Source organism: Gymnoscopelus microlampas (genome assembly GCF_963454915.1).
Source record: "Gymnoscopelus microlampas genome assembly, chromosome: 3".
NCBI classification, from domain to species: Eukaryota; Metazoa; Chordata; class Actinopteri; order Myctophiformes; family Myctophidae; genus Gymnoscopelus; species Gymnoscopelus microlampas.
Window position 1 is genome coordinate 19,703,110 of NC_139940.1, and position 20,430 is coordinate 19,723,539.

General features: G+C 43.9%; 1 protein-coding gene across 2 annotated transcripts; it reads left to right on the forward strand.

Moving 5' to 3' along the window:
- The first annotated feature begins 564 nt into the window (after nucleotides 1–564).
- rspo1 (R-spondin 1) lies at nucleotides 565–18,564 on the forward strand. 2 transcript variants are annotated; one of them, XM_084051952.1, is made up of 5 exons: nucleotides 565–1,088; nucleotides 3,738–3,929; nucleotides 8,600–8,743; nucleotides 11,825–12,076; nucleotides 16,677–18,564. In XM_084051952.1, the coding sequence occupies exons 1-5, from the start codon at nucleotides 992–994 to the stop codon at nucleotides 16,883–16,885; spliced, it is 894 nt and encodes a 297-aa protein (XP_083908078.1). In that variant the 5' UTR covers nucleotides 565–991; the 3' UTR covers nucleotides 16,886–18,564. The 2 variants fall into 2 exon arrangements, with proteins under 2 accessions (XP_083908078.1, XP_083908077.1); XM_084051951.1 differs by having other exon boundaries at nucleotides 859–1,088; nucleotides 11,855–12,076.
- Nucleotides 18,565–20,430: the final 1,866 nt, after the last annotated feature.

Consider the following 20,430-nt stretch of genomic DNA (forward strand, 5'->3'; position numbering starts at 1 on the left):
GTGTGTGTGTGTGTGTGTGTGTGTGTGTGTGTGTGTGTGTGTGTGTGTGTGTGTGTGTGTGTGTGTGTGTGTGTGTGTGTGTGTGTGTGTGTGTGTGTGTGTGTGTGTGTGTGTGCGTGCGCGTGTGTGTGTGTGTGTGTGTGCGTGTGTGCATGCGTGTTTCCTCCCTCCTTCTCTCCCCGGCAGGTCCTGGCAGAGGCAGATGCGTTGTCACGCATAGGAGCCCAGAACCTATCTCCGTCAGGCTTTTCCCTGTCTGCTCGCCCCCCCCGCCCCCCCCTCGTGACCCTCCCTCTTTTGCCTCCTCAGAGCATCTTTAATAAGACACATGCTCCTGAGCTCAGTCTCTCACTCACACCAAACTCTCCCTGGCGTCCGCACCAACGACAGGCTGCCTGCTCCCCTGCCAGCCCGCCACTAGCTTCATGGGTTGAACAGTCAGAAGCGCCCTCATTCTCTCCTCTCCTTTCATTCCCCCTCAGTTCTTCTCCTCTCCTCTCCCTCTCCTCCTCCACCACTGCTCTGTTCATCATCCACGCAACCCCTTCCACACTACTTCTGACCCCCACGACAGCCTCCCCTTCCCCTCCCCGCATCTCCCCAGCTTCTTTCTCTCGGGCCCGCTGCCACAACAAACTCACCAGAAGGCGACGATGGCTCGTCGCGCCCCGGACCTGTCGGGACTCGCAGCCGCGGCAGCATCGCCCTCCGCTCAACGCCGTCAACGGAGCTGCCGACGCAGTGCCAGCCAGTAGAGGATAGGAGAGGAGAGGGACACGGAGGAAGGAGAGGAACAACAAAAAGAAAGAGTAGACTAAGGGAGACGAGAGAGCGACCCAAAGGGAACGGTAGCAGCAGCCGGCGGTCCTCGGCACCAGCGGTAGGCAAAAGGGGTCCACCTGTCAGAGCGGAAGGGGGGGGGGTTCCCCCTGCGTGGTCCGGCTGGCTGCTCGGGGGGGAACCCCGCGTGGCCGGGACGGCAGCAGGGACTATGCAGCTGGGACTGGCAGCGCTGGCGGTGGTCTTCCTCAGCTCCATGGGTCACAGCGATGTTGTCAAGCTCCCCAAGGCCAGAAGACAGAGACGGAGTGAGTATATATTTCGTTGTACGTCAAATAGTGAAAATAGCTGATCTACAAGCTCACGACACGTCTCATCTCAAGTGTGTAGATCGGCTATTTTTGCCCAATGTTCGTCTATTTTGACGTTCTCAGAGTAGGGACGCTAGTAGTTCATATGGTTAAAAACGTTCTCCCCACGAAACAATTTCTCCCCCCTCTCTCTTTTCTGATTTTCTGACTCTACGGCCTTTACGCCTTCCTTTTCTGTGGTCTGTGTCACGGTGGTGGATGTCTTATAAACATTTAACAGGCACAGTAAGATTACTTCTTGTTTGTTTTCTCGTCAGTCTTATTTATTTTGCCACAGCATTATGGTGATGTACATAGGCTCCACTTTAAGTTGCTCACCCCAAATAGCTCGCCTTTCTTCCTATTTTTTATGATTATGCCTTTCTCGGTTTATGTTAAGCTTTTATGGGTATTAAGATTGTTTATAGTGAGGTTTTCAGTGGATTCACCTTCCTGAACCATGGCTTTCTCTGCGTCAGTCTCTCTCTGGGGGAAGTTAGTGGGATGAGGAGGCTACCTGTCTGATGGTTTTCAGAACCCAGACCAGACATGATGCCTTGTGTTGTTGTAAGAATTGTTCTGGCTTTATGCACCCATAGAAAGTGTTTACTTGCTAGCTACCTCTGGCGTCAGACCTGGGGTGAATCTCTGTGCTTGGGAGTTATTGTCAGGTTTTGAGGCAATTGCTTCTCGGCACACGAGCAGCTTTCAGGGAATGCCAGCTCAATGAAGCGGAATTTATATTGAACCACGATTGGTTCACAGCAACAGATGTAGGCCTGTGCCAACCACAAACATGGCAATGGGCAGCATGGGTTATTATTAGTGAGAAGTTACTGTATGTTAGAGTCCAATTAATACAATGCTTTGGAATGATTATCTAAAGCACAATTTATACTTTGTCACAGAATCGTGTGGCTTGCCGAAAATAGCTGAGTGAGTTTGTAGATTGGCTATCTTCAGCAGGCGACGACATCATACGACAGTATGATGTCAAGTATAAGTTAAGCATGAAATATTCAGGGGATGGAAAAGTCACTATTTGATACTGGTCATGACTTGTCTTGTGCCATTGCTTTGTGGGCAGATCATTTTGTCTCGCGAGTATGCTTGAGACTACTAGACAGTCTGAATTTTACACCTCTTTCATCTACAGTGTCCAGAGATTTGAAACCAAAGATCTACAGTAAATGAAAATATGAAGATTGTAAACAATTGTTTCCTTTAACCGTCCTTGACTGCTTTGCTAACCACTTGTCTGCACATTTGCTTGGCCAGTCCTCTGCTGTACCAGACTGCTGCAAAGCTGTGTTTGCCCATGTTCTAACGATGGAATGCAGAGATCAAACCGAGACCATCTTCTCTCTGGAGTGGAGAGTATTCCTCTGCTCCTCCTCGTACTCCAGACCGCATGAACTCTCTCTCTTCTGAACAGCCAAAGGGTCAGAGACTGTTTGCAACACCACATTTTCCAAATTCATAGCCTAACACCCCTCCCTACTGGTGGTTAAATATTATACCCATGGATCATTATTACTATTATCATTATTAGCGAAGCGATAAGCCATGTCTGTAACTGCTCCTCCTGCATCTGAGAGTACCGTGACTCAGACATGGCGTAATCGATTCACGGGAGAACCTTTTTTTAACGCATTCAACCATTCAACTTATCTGACGGAGACAGATGGATGGATGTGTTGCCGTGTGAGTGTGTATATATTTAGAGCCGATACCGCGCAGGACTGTAAATCAACCCTGATGACTGCAGTTTCGGCACCCAATGGCCCCTAGAAACAGGATGTGCACTTTGACACGCTTTTCCCCGGCAATAACTTAGATTACTGGCTATGCGTACAATCTCTTTGCTTTTCTGGAAGATGAGGCAATTGGGATATAAAGTATGGTTCTTACATGGTGGTTAAGTGTAAGTGCGGCTGTGGTATGTCTAGAGTTTGAAGGGTCAGTGAGTTGCTCTATTCGGCTTTACACACTATTACTGAAAAGGTCTTGCCACTGCTGAGCTGCAGCGCTATACAGAAGCACAGAGAGGTTTTGCACATAATTACATTGGTGTTACGCACCCTCATTGGTATTGGGCATTCCCAGAATCCTTATTTTCTGATTGACGCTATAGTGGCCATATGGTGGCTGTGCGATATCAGTGCCTGATTTTGAATGGACCTTGGCGGACTGTCAGTTCCAAACACTCTGGTTTCTCCAAACTGAAAATCTGTTGAGGATCTCTGGCGAGCAGTTTCAAGTAAACAGTGAGTAACTGTTCAAACAAGGAGGTTTGGCATGGCCCCTGGTTAGATTAAACTGCAAACATTAACCCCTGCTAGTTGGGGTGATAAAGCACTGGCAGGTTTATGGCCACACTGCCTGCAAAAATGAGAAACGTGCCCTGATGCTGCTCTTATTGGCACCACAGAAACTGACAGCTGTCTTTGTTTCATTTTCCCATGAAAAAAACTCAGGCTGAAGATGGTCAACTGATGTTGATGATACCCCATGCTGTGCTGTTTGGTAATGACTATGCTCTCTGTACCTATACACCCCCCCCCCCCCCCCCCCCCTCAACCCCTCCCTCTCTTTTACTTTCCACAGTTAGCCCAGAGGTGCTGCCATCTTGCCCCAAAGGCTGCGATCGCTGCTCTGAGTACAATGGCTGTGTGAAATGTAAGCCCAAGCTGTTCATCTTCCTGGAGCGCAACGACATTCGGCAGATAGGAGTGTGCCTCGCCTCCTGCCCCGTGGGATACTTTGGCATGAGGAACCCAGAGACCAATAGATGCACCCGTGAGTTGAGCTTGTCTTCTTGGACCCCCTACTCAGGTGCATGGTGAGGGACACTGAGACCCCGAAAAGTTGAGGTACTACTGGGCACATAAGATCCAAAGAGGTCCACATGCCATATTGGTCTCTACAGGGTACAGCTGACTTGTTAACCACTTTCAACCTCAGCGTCCCTATTTTGGGCATGTCATTGTAGGTATAAATTTAGCAAAAATAGCAGATCTACAAGTCCACAACGTGTCGCATCGTGACGTGTTGTGAGCTTATAGATTTTTGCTATTCGCTGTACAATGAAGTATAGTGGCCTTGTGGTTAAAGATGCTATAAGTATCTATTTTTGCCCGATTACAGAGTTACTCCCTATTTTACAGCCAAAACTGTGTTAAACGCTGCCATTATGACTGGCAAATTAAAATAAATATTACATAATTAACATTTGGTTTACTGACATTTAAAGCCTTACCCTTCTATTAGTTCACTTCTTAACATCATTTGTTATATTCAGAAACATTGCTGTGCACTCTTTTGCGACTATCCTTTAACACCAAGTATCACTCCCTAATTATTTTTTGTCCCTGTAAAACTGAAATGAATAATAGCGGGAGTTACTTTTAAACGTACTGTACATCAGCACATACATATGCACCAGAACACTCGGTTTGTTGCCTCCTGGCCATAGCCGCGGGAACTACTTCTGACCAGTGGGGGAGCATAGTCCCCCCCCCCCCCCCCCCTTTATTTTTCCTACAGCACCGCAGACAGCGACTCTGGCAATACCGTCACATAAAACACAATACTACGCCGTTGTTTTACTAACAACAGACTGCTTCGGCTTTTTAATAACAATCAAGAACGACACTTTCCCGACTAATAAACAATCTGTCACAGGCAATTAACCAGGCTTAGCTGACACAGCAAAATTCTAATAACGGAAATCTTTTTAGAATTAAGTGCAGAATCGTTGTGCACTCAGGTTGCAATGTAATATCAAATAGCCTAAACATAATAGGATTGGCGCACACACAGTGGCCAGCAGGCTATATGGCACAGAGACCCATCAGAACAAATAGGCTCCACAGTATGGCAAGGCTCCGATTATCAGAAGTTCAGAACATATTACAGTATGGCAGTATGGCAGCTGCGTTATACACAGCAACTCAAGAGCAATTTCTTCTTTACAAAACCCAATAACCAGGCTAATACACATTCCAGTACAAATTAGCTATTACCTATTTATTATAGAAATTCTTTATTGGAAATAACCCCTTGAGATGTACCATCTCGTTTTCCAGGGGATCCACAGATTACAGAGATACATTTTTCATACATTTAGACATTTAACAGGCAGTTCAAACAACATCAACAAAACAAAACAAACAAGGCAAAACAAAACAAGACGTACAACAATAACACAACAACAACAACACTTACAACAGTAATTCACAGATCGCTTAAATGGATCATTGGTTAATATATATGTTATGATGATTTAGTCAAAGCATGAACAGGTAATCTCAAGGTGAGAGGACAGCGCTCTGGGGTGATGGTAATGAATTCCCTCATGTCAACAACTCAATAGAGTCCGGCTGAGGCTCTTCATTTACACACTCAGGTGGTGATTGCTTCTGTGCTTTTCTTTGGGATTGATTTGGGCCCACCAAAGAAATCAGACATTTGTTTGTTTCTGTGCCATGTTATAAACAACCTGTTCACTATGAGGCTTGTGCGCCCGTGTGTAAAGTAACACTAAACAGGAAACAGCGGACTGACGGCAGACGCTGATTTGTGATGATGATAATAAAAACAAAAATGTGTAGCTTAAGAATAAATAGGCCCATTTGTAAAATAGGCCTATTTTCTTTTATTCCGCAACCCAGTACCAATTTGTATTTATATGAATAACGTGACAGAGGTTTTCCTTTATTTTCTTAACCTCCTGGCCGAGGGGCGGCCGGCACTCCAGAACCCCTAGTTCCCGCGGGTATGCTCCTGGCCACATGGCAAACAACACAATAATGTCAAAACACACACACAAACAAACACACACACACACGTGCGCGCGCACCAGGTAGAGATAAAACAGTAGAACTTTCAGTTTTTAGTGTTGGCTGCAGCTAGGTTTCGCTAATATGGAAGGCGTGTGGCCACAGTGTTTATCAAACTTCCCCGGTTGGCTCGGGTGGCACTAGCCCCATGTTTTTAGACTATGAATGCCAGCAGCTCAGTTTGCGGTCTGTTTCCCCTTACTTGTGGGCAGAAAACAGGATTGGAACAAAATCCCTGCAAAAACATTTCTAATGCACTGTTGTTTGTCTATTTTTGAGAGGATGTCTGTGTATTTATTTGGCTCTTACAGTATGTTCAGGGTGCAGGCCAGCCCAGACTCACTATTTGTTTATTCTTTCGATTGGCTTTATGCATATACAGATATACCTGCTTAATTTTTTTGTATATTCTCTTTAACAGCCACATCATTTGAATACAGTTGGTTGAAAAAGATGCTTCATCAGTTTGTGCTGTTCTTTAGTTATGCAGTTATGTCACATTAAGTACAATGAGAACGGCTAGCCATACTCAAGTGATCTCCATTCTCGTAGGGCAGATATAGATTTTGGTCGGCAATTAGGGAGGCCTGCAGCTTGTATTCATTATTTTATTTTTCTACAGGAGGAAAAAATACAGACTGTTTGTTTGATGACCTGTTGCTACATCACGTAATATATATCAGATGTGTTCATTAATGCTTTCACTCAAACTCACACACCCAACAGCAGATAAAACTCTTAAGCATAAATCTGGCCCTTGATTTAAGAGTTTTGAATTTCACTTCCAGAGATTCTGGAAACAGGAGCTAAAATGCGTACTCCTGTGGAGACGCCTCACAAGGCTGCCCTCTTCATGTTTGCAGCCTGTATTTTACTGCTCCGGTATTGACAGGTAGATTAGATAGCATTCCGAATCACATACTGTAGCCCTCTTATGGAATTTGCACAGCCTATTGTCCAAACAGATTCTGAGCATCATATCTTAACGTTGTAAATCATCATCAGCCTTCTAACTGAACAGGAGTGCCAGTATTGGAGAAGCAAGTCAATGGACACTCAGATAAATTGAGATACAGTACTTAAATATTTGAGGCTCATCATACCAGAAGCGTTAAATATCACAATTATTTCACAGAGGAGTCGGACATCAGTGACTGTGAATGAGGTGACATAAAAAGACAAATGTGTATAAATGTTGTGATCATTTCCTGTATTGTTCCCTCGTACTATCCCCAAATGTTACAGAGCAAGATGGTTTGGTTCCCTGAATTCCTTATGGCGGCCCTCAGTGGCTAACCTGAGCCTATTATCTAATCATCAAGTCATTCCAGCATGTCTTGTTAGCAACATTTGTCTTACATTAGAACTACAAACGTCAGTCCTGTCAAATTTAGCTGTCAGGGGCTTAAAAACTATAATTGAGAGCAGAGGCTAGAACATTAAAATCCCAGCGAAGGGATTCGGCGTTAGCTCATGTCTGACCTTGGCAAGAACCCAAGCGGCGAAGCAGACATTCTTCAGCACATGTGAACAAAATGCTGTCTCCTGCTGAACGAGTCTCTGATATAGTATAATATAATAATATGATATATTTCCACCCTAAAAGTGAGAGGATTGCGTCTTTGCCCAATGCTTTTATAGCCCCATTTTCGACTGATGTTTTCCCCATGTTAATTCAGACGTAGGTAATGATGAGAATAAAGAAGAGGTGTTTGGGATGAGACCAATGCCTTTTTGGTCGCCTTCTAATAAATAGCATCTGGTTTATATTCTCCCACGCCTGTAACTATCCCAACCTGAAGTAGTTGCTTGTTACAGTAAAGAATTAAAGGATTTTCACAATGCTGTGGGGTGCGAGGATTCTCTCAACCACTTAAATCCTATACACAGTATATTTAGTTTACTGGAGTCCCACAGGGGTCTATACTAGCACCCCTCCTATTTCCCCTCTATATTAAATATATTCACCAAAAATAGCTGATCTACAAGCTCACAATGTGTCGCAATAGGACACATTTTGAGCTTGTAGACCAGCTATTTTCACCGAATGTTTGCCCCAGATTAGGGACGCTAGGGTTCATGTGGTTAAGAAACCCAGTGACACGACCTGCCGCCGGCCTTGCGCTGATTCACACCAGCCAAAAAAAAAGAGGAGAAAAAAAGGGCCTGTGGTATGCATGTGCTTTTAGGAGATGAGTGTTATTCATGAAATATCCCCCTAAACATCTCCTGTAGTTTTATCACTAATAAATCTCTCAGAGGGAATAAAAGTCAAGTTCTCATCGTCCTCCCTCTGCAGAGTCTTGAATGCAGTCAGAAAAGCTGTGCATACTGTATTCTATTAAAAGTGAAAAGCAGCACTTCATGTTCACTTTAAATTATTTTCCTTTTTCATTGTTCACTTTTAAATTATGACGAACAAACAGTCGACTCTAGGGGATTGCACTGGAACAAAGGCATCTGTTGTTAAGCCTCACTTGGGCTTCGGCGAAACACGCGTCCTGCGACATGTTGTGTCGACAGTTTTTTGCCGAAGCATAAATCAGGTTTTGGAATCAATGTGCTCACAAAATGCGGATTTGGTCGTGTCATTTGATCCTCTCCTTTTGTCTCCCCTCTTTCTTTCAGAATGTAAAATAGAAAATTGTGAGGCTTGTTTCAATCGCAATTTTTGCACAAAATGTAAGGAGGGCTTGTATTCACACAGAGGACGATGTCACGTGAGCTGCCCTCCAGGCCTGAACACCGTTAACGGGACCATGGAGTGTGTAGGTGAGCGACCTACAGTACGGCCTTTCGCTAACCATCTCAAACCTCAGCAATGTCCAACCCTCATGGCTTCTTTTAGATGGCTTTTACTGGCTTATCATTTCTAGCTCTTCCTCTACACCAAGTGAGTCAATATATGGTTTAACCCCAAACAAATTGATATAAAAGGTTACTCAATGGATTCTGGTAGTATTTGGCATGCTAAATAATATACAAAAAATCTACCAAAATCTTCAGAATTGTCAAGATGGCATCCAAGATAGCTGCCAGGAGCTTAAAATGGCTATATCTCAATTGCAAAAGGGGATATAAAAGATTGTCCAATTGATTCTGGTACCTATATGCATGTTTAAGAACATACAAAAAAAAATAGGAAAATATGCCTACCAGAAAGGCGTAATTTTCAAGATAGCGTCCAAGATTGCTTCCGGGCGCTAGAAATGTCTCAATCCAATTGATTCTGGTAGCTCTAAGCATGCTTGATAACACACACGAAATCTAGGAAACTATACCTTCCGGAAAGGCTTAATTTTCAAGATGGTGTCCATATTTTCCTAGACTTTTCGTATGTTCATAAGCATGCCTAGTGGTACCAGAATCAATTGAAAAATCTTTTGTAAATGTCTTCAATGGAGATATACTGTAGTTATTTTAAGCTCCCGGCAGCCATCGTGGACGCCATCTAGAAAATGACGGCTTTCAGGGATGTAGATTTTGGTAGATTTTTAGTATGTTATTTAGAATGCCAAATACAACCAGAATCCATTGAAAACCCTTTTGTATCAATTTGTTTAGGGTTAAGTGATATTTTTTCATATATTGACTAACCTAGGTACTCAACATGGGGTCTGGGGACCCCCAGTGGTCCTTGAGGGGAGTTCCGCGGGGTCCCCAGCTAAACAATTGATAATGATATTAGGAACCAAATGGACTCTTATGGGTCTGTAACTCCTAGAGGTTATTTGTATATGCAGTGTTAAATTAAAGCCTCACTATGTAACTTTTTTTTGAATAGAATGTAATTTTGTGCAATCTGTATGGAGTATGTTAATACAATATAACTTATATAATTGGGGTGGTTGTATTTTGTCTCCCTGCAAATTTTGACCTGATGGTCAAGATTCAATTTGTCCCTTGAACAAGCAGGCCGGCTCTAATAGCTCAATGGTAAAAATGTCAGCACTTAAGCAGGAAACCAGGTTCAAATCCGGGGAGATGAGGAAAGTTACATAGTGCTGCTTTAACACTTATTCCCAGAGGAATGTTTTATCAAATGGAGGGGGGGGGGTCCGTGGCTTAATGCATATCAAACTGGGGGTCCTTGAAATGAAAATGGTTGAGTATCACTGCATTAAGACACGAACCCCATTTGATACAATTATTTTTTTTATCTCTAGGAAACCAATCTACACTGTAAAATCCTCATTGTGAGAGTGTGCGATTGGAAATAAATGGGTCCAAGTGGGTCCATTTGTCCACTCTCTGAGTTAAAGACCTCTAAAGGTTCCTATTTGTTCCTAACTGTCAATCATGTAGCTGAGGAGGTCGCTGGACCCCACATTGAGAACCAGTGCTCAATGTGCAGAGTAATTGCCCACAGCATAGCCCACATTGCACTCACCACATGAGTTCCACTTCCAAGCGAACAGTAAAGTTATGTTCCGCTGGTCAGAACACGGCTGTCTGGCCGGGAACAAAACACTTTTACACAAACAAAATAAAACCCAGAGAGAAATTGCATGTTCTCTTGAGTTTTGCCTTTCTCTTTTTCTCTCTCTCTCTCTCTGTCTGCTGTTTCTCAATCACAAGTGCGCTGAACTTTGGAGTAGGGCCTGCTGGCCGATAAGACTTTTTCTAGAAGTTTTTTTTTTTTGTAGACTATTCCCGTCATAAGTAAGCAAACAGTGCATTAATCTGAAGACGCAGTGCCCTCCAAGCAACTGCCTGAAGCAGAAGCCTGCATCCATCCCTCTGGTCTGATACGCTGACATCACCCTTTCTGTTCCTCTGAAGCTGACCCAGAGCCGCGGCTCCGGACACGCACACATTATGACGCTCATTTCGTTGCTGTCAGGCAGAAACCTTGTATCTCCATATTTCAACTTTTTTCTTTTTTTGTGAATTAAAGGGATAGTTCACCCCCAAAATGACTTTTTTTCTATTTGATTGGTCACCCCATGGAGACTTGAATTCATGGATATTTTTTGTTTTTTGTCGCATTCCTAAGCCAATAATTTGATGACCGGCAGCAGTTCCGGTAGGAGACTCAAAGAGTCTCCTTTGTGTCTCCTTCCGGAACCGCTGATGAAATTATTGGCTTAGGAATGCGACAAAAACAAAAAAATATCCATGAATTCAAGTGTCCATGGGGCTGATAATAGATAGAAAAAAAGATGTTTCTCTCTTTAATGCCCTACTTTGTCATACTTACAGTATCACACAAAAGTAGCAACAATATTTGCAATTTGTTTTTATTTTTGGAAAACATTTAAAGTGAAATTGTGTCGGTGGGGTTTATAAACATTGAAACAAATCATAAGTATTAACAAGCTTGTGACTAATTAATAACCACATTGGATCCATCGTTACTTTTCATTTCCTGAAAAGTAACGCTTTTGAACATACAGGGTTTCCACCTGACCACAACAACAATTTGTTTTTAGCATTATCAGGTTCACAGCAACTGCTTATCTCCTTCCTTCTTCTCTGGTCATAGAGGAAAATAACTATTTCTAAATTGTCAGCAAATTTGGACATGACTTAACCCTTTAAAACCTGAGGCCGATTCTACAAATACCTTCTAAATCAGTAGTTTTCAAACCTTTTCGTAATCCAAAATCATTCACGCTAAAATCTAAAATGACACAGGTGCTTTTCCCGGTTTTAATGGGTTAAGCTCAGAGGTATGTCTAAGAAAAAAGTGCTGCAGAAAGAAAAGTCCAAATTAGAAGTTAAAGGCAAGAGATTTTAGGTGTTTTAACTGCGGGAGACACTTTAAAGTGCTGCAGAAAGAAAAGTCCAAATTAGAAGTTAAAGGCAAGAGATTTTAGGTGTTTTAACTGCGGGAGACACTTTTCACCACAGCGGTTTTCCTCTCCCCTGGTCTGGTTCCAGGCCAGCCTGCAGAGTGCAGTCTGGGGGAGTGGAGCCTGTGGAGCCCCTGCATGAAGAAGAACAAGACGTGTGGTTTTAAGAAAGGCTCCCAGAGCCGGGCACGTGAGCCCCTTCAGCAGGTCTCCAGCCAGGACCGGCCCTCCGCTCTGGTCACCTCGCAGCCGTGCGTGCCGCAGACGGAGAAAAGAAAATGCACTGTGCTCAAGACCCCCTGTGCAAAAGGTAAATAACGGGCTTGCAAGTGGCCACACACGCACGTGCACTCATGCAACACACACACACACACACACACACACACACACACACACACACACACACACACACACACACACACACACACACACACACACACACACAGAAAAAGGTACGACTTCATTCATACGTACTATGCAAGCAGAATTACAGTGATGTCATGTTCTGTTCCTTGGCGGACAACGGCAGTAAATCAGTTGAACTTGTGATCAGATCCATGTGAGACATGAAAAAGCCATCAGCGGTCAATATTATGAATGATGGAGGCATTACTCAACATTCAAAGGCTGGCCTACCCGCCTGCATGTCTGTGACCCGCAACGTGTTGATTGGGTTTGGTTTGGCTGCACTCGCAGGAGGACACAGAATCTCTTGACTCCTCAGCATGTAAACAATAAACCGTGAGTGCGAGCCAAGCCGATGACGGGCGGGTGCTTTGCACTGCGGATCTGGAGTAGGATCAGAGCGGGAGAGAATCTGTTTGTATTGAAGCTCGACGTAGCGGGAGGTTTATGTGGTCCTGACATGTTTGCTCGGGCTCTTATCATCCGCACACCAGCGTACTCTCCTGTAGATTAACAGCCATATCCATCAATCAGTTGAGAGTGACCATTATTGACGGCTTGCACGGGGCTAACGAGACCTGGCGGAGTCATTTGCAGCTGAAGCTGATTAAAGATACTTACTGGCCAATTGGTCACGGGTTTATTGGCTGAAATGGGGGGAACAATATTGACTCTGGTCAGCTTGCTTGAAAGTGTCTTGACTGCGTTCACAAAGCAACACATTTTGATCTGTATCCATCATGATGTTGAGGAGGATAAACATTGCAAAAGTACCCAATAAGACATCGTAAAAAGTTAAATTGTTTTAAAGAGCATGTTCTGCTGTTCGGCATGGATCATTGCTGGGGCAGTGCCCTTTGGCTCATATATTTATATCACATATCCCATTTCATATAAGCTGTCTAATTTCTTATAGTAGTCCCTGTTGTCTAATTAGCGTACCATTGCCATTAGGTATTAGGCTTTATTGAATTGTAAACCAGCAATATTCAAAACCTTTTAGTGGAGGGTGGCACGCTTAGGAGATTTCAGGGCGCTCAGCAACATTATTATTTTTTTGCAGCACTGACATCTCTGCTGTGCAAATGTTAATGTTATCTACATATAACAACATACATGGATATAATGTGAGAAGAGATGGGGAGGCTCAATCATTCCAGTGGTCAGCTCTTGGTCAAACTCTGTAACTCATCTATATGTATTAGTAAAAATAACCGATCTACAAGCTCGCAGCACGTAGTATATATTAAGCATAATTCCTCAGTGAGGAGCGGACCATGCACCGACTGGACAAGGCAGTGCATCGTTGGAGAAATGAGAAGCACATTTATACCATGACGTCTGCATCCTGGAAAGAATTTGTACCTTGGGGTCAGAAGAATAATTAACATTGAAATATTATAAACCGCCCCGTAAAAGCGTACCATGACGTCTGCCAAATGTCTAAAGTTAGGGGGGGGGGGGCAAAGGGAGGCACGATGAGTGTGATGAGTGAGGTGTGGCCCGTCTACTGGAGATGAGGGAGATTGAGTCATGAAAGCCTCCTGGGTTATAAAATGGGGCACTGTCAGAATTTGAGCAGTGTTTTGCTTGATTCCAATCCATACAGCAGCAAAATAAACTGCTCTGAAAATCAGATGTACTACTGTACTCTCCTCCTGCCAACGTGTGTACAAACACATTTTCGACTGTGACTTAGCCTGTGATGGGCGGCGGTTGCGTGACTCGTTGCCACACCAACGTTTTGTGTTCATAAACTCACCATGTGCTAAATCAATGCGACAGCAGATTCATCCGCGGGAGCTGGCTGACAGGCCAGCTGTAAAAAACACCAGGGGCAGAGCTTGTATAACATTAGTGATTTACTGGTTTGTAGATCTCACGCTTTGTGTTGATCTGGCCACGTTCACTGCCCCCCCCCCCCCCCTCTCAGCCTTCCTGAAGCTCTACAAAAACACTTCGCACGAAACCCATTTTTATTTTTGGACATGTGATTGCCTTTGTCAGGCAACGTTGTTTAGCTTGGATGGAGAGACATTGCAATCAAGGCTGTGTAAATTGATGGAGTCCCTGTCTCCTGCATCCATTAGTGGTATGTCAGAGAGCTAATTAAGTCCTTACACAGTAAGCACACCAGTGTTGGTCCTTCATATTGCGTAAGTGTGTGTGTGTGTGTGTGTGTGTGTGTGTGTGTGTGTGTGTGTGTGTGTGTGTGTGTGTGTGTGTGTGTGTGTGTGTGTGTGCGTGCGTGCGTGCGTGCGTGCGTGCGTGCGTGCGTGCGTGCGTGCGTGCGTGCGTGCGTGCGTGCGTGCGTGCGTGCGTGCGTGCGTGCGTGCGTGCGTTTGTTCGTGTTTGTGAGAGAGCGAGCACTTAACTCCTCTCAGGTTCACCGTGCCTCATTGACATAAACAGAAACAATTACCTCCGAACATTGAGAACTTGTTTCATTATCGCTCCCAAATAGCTCCCAAATGTGTTTGTTGATTCAAGTATTCACACGTGCATGCGGAGCATGTTAGACGCTAATGTTTCTGATGTGGCCTGTGCCCGCTGACCAGAAGGTAACAGTGACATATAGTATGCTTTCATGAGTTTGGCACCCATGCCTTTTGACAAAGAACATGAGCCTTTTCCCTGACAGTGGGCTACTGTGTGAGGCTTGTGCCTCTGCCAGTGTACACTACCCTACAGGGGCCTAGTTGTGAGCCGTGCTTGTTTTTCCAATGCAAAATATAACACTATTAAATGTCTAACCAATTTACTGCCGTATCAATATTTTTGGTATTTTTCTTTGTAAATTGTCAAATTATTAACCACTTTAACATTATTTTAGACAAACATTTTAAAGATAGAAATAATAGTCACAACAGTGAGCGTGTAGGCTATTGTTACTATTTGTCATATGACAGCATACTGTATAGGGCTCAATTCCTTATTCCCTTAGGCCTTTTGTTGTTTGTTTTGTTTTGTAAAAAATACTTTAAAAAAAAAAGTTACGTTGTTTGCACAGCTAAATTGAAAGAAAATTCTTGAGGAAAAGTCACATACAGTACTATTATTATCCACAACAGCAGGCAAGCACAGTGGCGACATAAGCCCTAACTTTATCAAATGCATACATAACGCTTTCCAGCCGCACGCATGTTGACTTGGTTTCCAGGGAGAGCAAACTCTCTCAACAGCACCAGCACTGCAGCACATAAACATGCACCGTCTCACACCTGACACAAACATCCATTTCCCATTCCCTCACACAGTGTTTCACATCCATGTGGACTGTCTTTGTACCCCTTATGATGTTCAAGTCGTTATGCCACCAGTGGTCTTGCTGGAAATGTGAACAGTAATTCATTTCAATAGAATGTAAGTACCTGCCCCCCCCCCCATTCATAGTGTGGACCTAATGGATGCTTGTACTTACTGTAGAGAGATAAGTCTGGTCGTGAAATATGTGGCAGGTGCACAATAAAATCCTTAGTGTTCATTTAACTCTCTGAGTTACAAATGGATAACATTGAGACACTGAGAATTTTACTGTTCAGAATTCAAAGTACAAGAGTAACTTGGAGAGAAAAAATAAGAAGAGAGTGGATGAGGTGTTGCTTTAAGCATTTAGACAACAGGTGAGGACTGGTGGAGCGGAGGTGGTGGTCAAGCAAGGGCTTTCGCTTCAAACCAGCTCCACAAATGTTTATATGGACTATTAGATCGCATCAGAGGCTTTCCCGTGCAAAGTGTTAAGAAGTGTCCGGCTCACAAATGCTTGCTCATTATTCTTCCGGCCCATAGTTACAGTGTGCGCTGTTGTGTGTAAACTGTCAATGCGGCACAGCCCTGCATTGCATCACATTGGCATTTATGAATGGGGCCTGCATCCTGTGCTGGATGTACAAGGCTTAGCCATGATTAGCCCGCATTAAAAGGCCTTGTGAGGAGCCCCGCTGACACAACGATGGCCTTATCACCCACATCCTCCCCAGGAATCCATGTTGTGAGTTTCACATCACAATGCAGAGCTCTTTTTTTGTATGCCACGCCAGGCTTGCTAACGCCTACAGTAGATTAGACTAGATTAGATTCCATTATTTTATTGTATTTATTTTTGCGGCGTGGCTCTGCAGGAGTCTAGCCATCTATAAGAGGGTTGGTTTGTCTGTCTGTCTGTCAGTCTGTGTGTTCAGAGCTAATCTCGCAAAACCGCTGGACCGATCAGCACCACATTTCTTGTGCACACTGCCAGTAGGTCACAGAAGTGCATCCACACGTTTATTTCCCACCTATGATTTTGACTATTATACTTATAACAAATTATACACGTTAAAAGATTTTTTTTTAATTGAATACTTTATTAGTCAGAAATGTAAACAGCACGTGGTACAGTAAGACATTAAATCTAAAAGGATAACACAAAAAAGCCCGGTGGCTATTATATTGATCAACACAATAGAGCATTCTGTTTGGACTGTATACTGAGTATCGTGTTTTCCTGCTCATTCTAATTTCAGGCAAGAAGAAAGGCGACAGAAGGGATGAGCCAAATAGGAGAGAGAAAGAGGGCGGAAGAGGGCGAGGAAGAGAAGGCAACAGAGGAGGAGGAGGAGGAGGAGGAGGGGGAGGAGGTGGTGGAGGAGTGGGAGGAGGGGGCAAGAGGAGAAAGACCCAGAGCAGCAGGACCACCACTGCATCCAGCCTCACGCCTGCCTCCGTCACCTAACCTTCACGAGACAAGACTTTCCAACACCCACCCTATACCCCAACCCCCTCCACCTCCAGCACTGGCTATTCCCCAGAAACCCCCTGACACGACGTCAAAAATGAAGGAAATGATTTAATGCTGCTATGCATGTCTAGAAGATGCCCAAGGAGAACTGGAGGTTCACTGCAATAAACACGAGACTTTTAACTTTCTAAGTAACGGCTGATTTATGCTCGGTTGCGTGCCGGTGGCACACACCGAAAATAGCTGATCTACTTGTAATTGGGCTATTTTTGGTGCGTGACTCCTGCGCGCAACTAAGTATAACTCAGGCTTTGAGGAAGAGTGTGGCTGGACGAGCCGTCGTAGGAGTACTCTGGAGAGACTTGTGGGCTTGAGTTCCACGGCGAGCGACCACTGCTGGATCTAAGAACATTGGGACGAGACGTTCCATTCATTTGAGCCCTCGTGAACCCACATAGGGCTCTGTTGAACTCTGAGAAGACCCGAGTGGGGCTTTTCCTCAAGCTATGAGCCCTGTAATGATCGAGGGATCTCTTCAAGCCTGTTGTACTCCATGATGTATCTTTTTTCCAATCTACTTTTAATCGCAACCTGTTTTCCATTTGCGTTCATGTTTGTGAGAGGTAGCAGATGGATTTTCTCAAGAGCCTCTAAAGAGATGTCGTACGTGATATAGGGAAAATGAACAGTATTAAGGGTCTTTGTACTTTTATTTCTTATTTTATGACGATGCAAAAAAGAAAGGCACTGGAACTCATTTGCGGTTGTGATGGAAAGAAGGTCTGATATATTTTGGGTTACAAAACAAACCCGAGAAAAGATGTAAGGGGGGATTAGTGGGGGCTCAGCACAAAACCTGCTCCGGTATCTGGCAAACAGTTAGCCATTTGATAGCCTAGTTGTTTGTCTCCAATTAACTATCCTTGTTTGTAACAAAAAAAAGAGGAATAAATAAACATGCATATATGCATAGGTGAGAGGTTACATGTGTGTCCGTGTAAACTCCACAACAACAAAAGTAGGCCTAGGGAGTACTCCTATGATTGTATGTATATTTGCGTGGTTGTGTTGTGTATATTGTAAGCGTTTCTGTTCAGAAAGCTTGACGTCTGTACATGTGTGTTAATATTGGCCTCACAGGATGAAGAAATGCGATGGCGACAATAAGAGGAAGCGTTCCAAGTGCACAGCGATATATCAAAAGCAAAATTATACGACAACTACAAGCCTCTGATTATTATGTACGCCATCATGCTGTCAGCTGCTCAGCAATCATATATGTTTGCAACAGGGTCTGAAATATTGCACAGCCGTATTGTGTTTGCCTACTCAAGTTTCAGATTAATCGTTCGATTTTTCACTCTGCCAGTGCTACAACAACTGGCTTTGTGACATCACCCTGGAGTTGTTTGTATCGTTTGACACAAATGGTTTGAGCAATTACTGTCACATGCTTTGTTTAGCTTTCCCTGGGTCTGTTTGTTTTCCACAAGATACTTGCTTCAAGAGAAGGTACACATCACATTATGCATTCAAGTTATGGATTGTAATACTGAATATGTCTGAAACTGTAACTGTTTAAAATCTGTTTATCATCCATCATAAAAATCATCATAGTATATATTGTATTCTGTGACAGCTTAAATAAAAAAACATTCTGATATACTTAACAAGTTGCAGCAGGCTTTTGAAACCCATTCAGTCATGCTTGAGTTTTCTACAAACTGTTTAGTTTGAGTTGCTTTGGAAGACATTTGAAATGCCCACATTTTATCCACTACTAACTATTATTTTGTGCCAAATGCTTTTCATGGTGTTGCTCAAGCAGGGAATCACTGCAAGGCATCTTTAGTTATTATTAAGAATATGTTAGTGATATGCAGTGTGTCCTCTCTGAAGATGATTAGACCATCTTAAGTAATGCCATTAATTAATTGAGGATGCTAGCCAGTTCCTAAAGAGGTATTTCTGTGGTTAGGAATAATCTGTCCTAGAGGTTCTGGGACTCAGTCAACTTTGACAGTTTGTGATATTTTCTTTTAGTGTGATACTGTATGCACTATGTATAACCATGCAGAGTCAGTCTCTCACCTTCTGAGCCAATGTAAGCCCTAGTTTACTATTAAGCCCTATTTTTATTCTATTTTAATAGTAAGCCCCATTTAATCATAAGACAGTGCCGCACAGGGGAAATAGCTCATGTGACGCGTTTTTGTAGATCTGCTATTTTGGCAATTTTTGAAAGCTTTGAACATTTTGATGAATTTTGCCTGTAATGACATGCCCAAATAGGGACGCCAGGTTGTTAATTTCACTTAGGGGCTAGGGGTTACCCCTGACAGTCTCACTAAAGGGAGGTAAGAGTGTGAACTTGTTTTTGCTCCCCCTCTGCGACGGGAGGCCATCTTGGGTGGTGGAAGACGGACGTAAGCCGGGGCTTAGCCGGGGCAATAGCTCCGATCATCGGCCAAAGGCTGGCGCCTGGGCAGGGGCTGTAAAACCTGAGACAGAAATAAAAACTAATGATGTGTCATAGCCAGGGGGAGGGGCCTACCAGTGCTTGGGCCCTACAACCAAACAGCCGTTTCTCATTACCAAAGGGGAGGGCAGGGGAATGGTAGAGCGTGCACTGTAAATTACACTTTCATCCCTCTTCCTGACCATAAATTCTTACCCCAGCTCCATGGGACGGAGCTCTACCCTCACCTCCCACTCTCCCTTTTTTTCCACCCGTATCCCCCCCCCCCCCCCCCCCCACTCCCCCACTCACTATTTTCTGTGAGAAATTGGTGGTAAATCTTGGGAGTATATAGATGCCCTCCGTTTGCCAGGATCATAAACACTTGATGATCTCATTACGTTAACTTTGCTTTTAGGACCCGCACGGTCCTTGGGAGTGAAACACTCAGTCATGTCCGTGTCTGCCTGTGCGTACTGTACCTTACCCTGCCCCTGTGTACCTGTTCTGTCCACAGAGTTTCACTCAAAAGGGCCCCGCAGGTCCATCAAATCCCTTTCAGATTGCCCGGGATTTACAGTAGATCTATTTTTTCTAGATAGATAGATAGATAGAAACGGTTATTTTCCTTCTGAGGGAAATTGCTGAAATTGTCTTTTTCAGGCAGATGCCAGGGTGTGATCCCGTCAGAGCCCTGGCTCTGTTGTACGGTCACAAAGGGCACATGAGTTCACTGTAGTCTCAGGGTCATCGTTCCACACCTACAGTACCAGGCATTCACCATGAGGTTTGACACTGTTACAGCACATCCCCTATGACAGTGGTTCTCAACCTTTACAGGCCGCGACCCCCGCGACCCCCCAAGATAATCATATATTTGAACTGGGGACCCCCCACCCTGAAAAGCACTTGGAATTGTTGGAGCTGAGGAGTCACATTTAGTTTGACTCAGTTCCACAGATGAATATTGTGAGCTGATCTACAAGCTCACAACGTCATTTTCTCTTTCTTTTATTATTTGACAATTTGGCCATTTGACCAGTTCTTATACTATAGTCTGTTGATTACTTTAGACACAGTA

Bases quoted from the DNA above. Each gene is read 5' to 3' on its own strand.
- rspo1 (XM_084051952.1), top strand. From the start codon at position 992: ATGCAGCTGGGACTGGCAGCGCTGGCGGTGGTCTTCCTCAGCTCCATG. The intron at 1,089-3,737 runs GTGAGTATATAT...TACTTTCCACAG, and splicing joins GGCCAGAAGACAGAGACGGA to TTAGCCCAGAGGTGCTGCCA. The intron at 8,744-11,824 runs GTGAGCGACCTA...TTTTCACCACAG, and splicing joins CGGGACCATGGAGTGTGTAG to CGGTTTTCCTCTCCCCTGGT.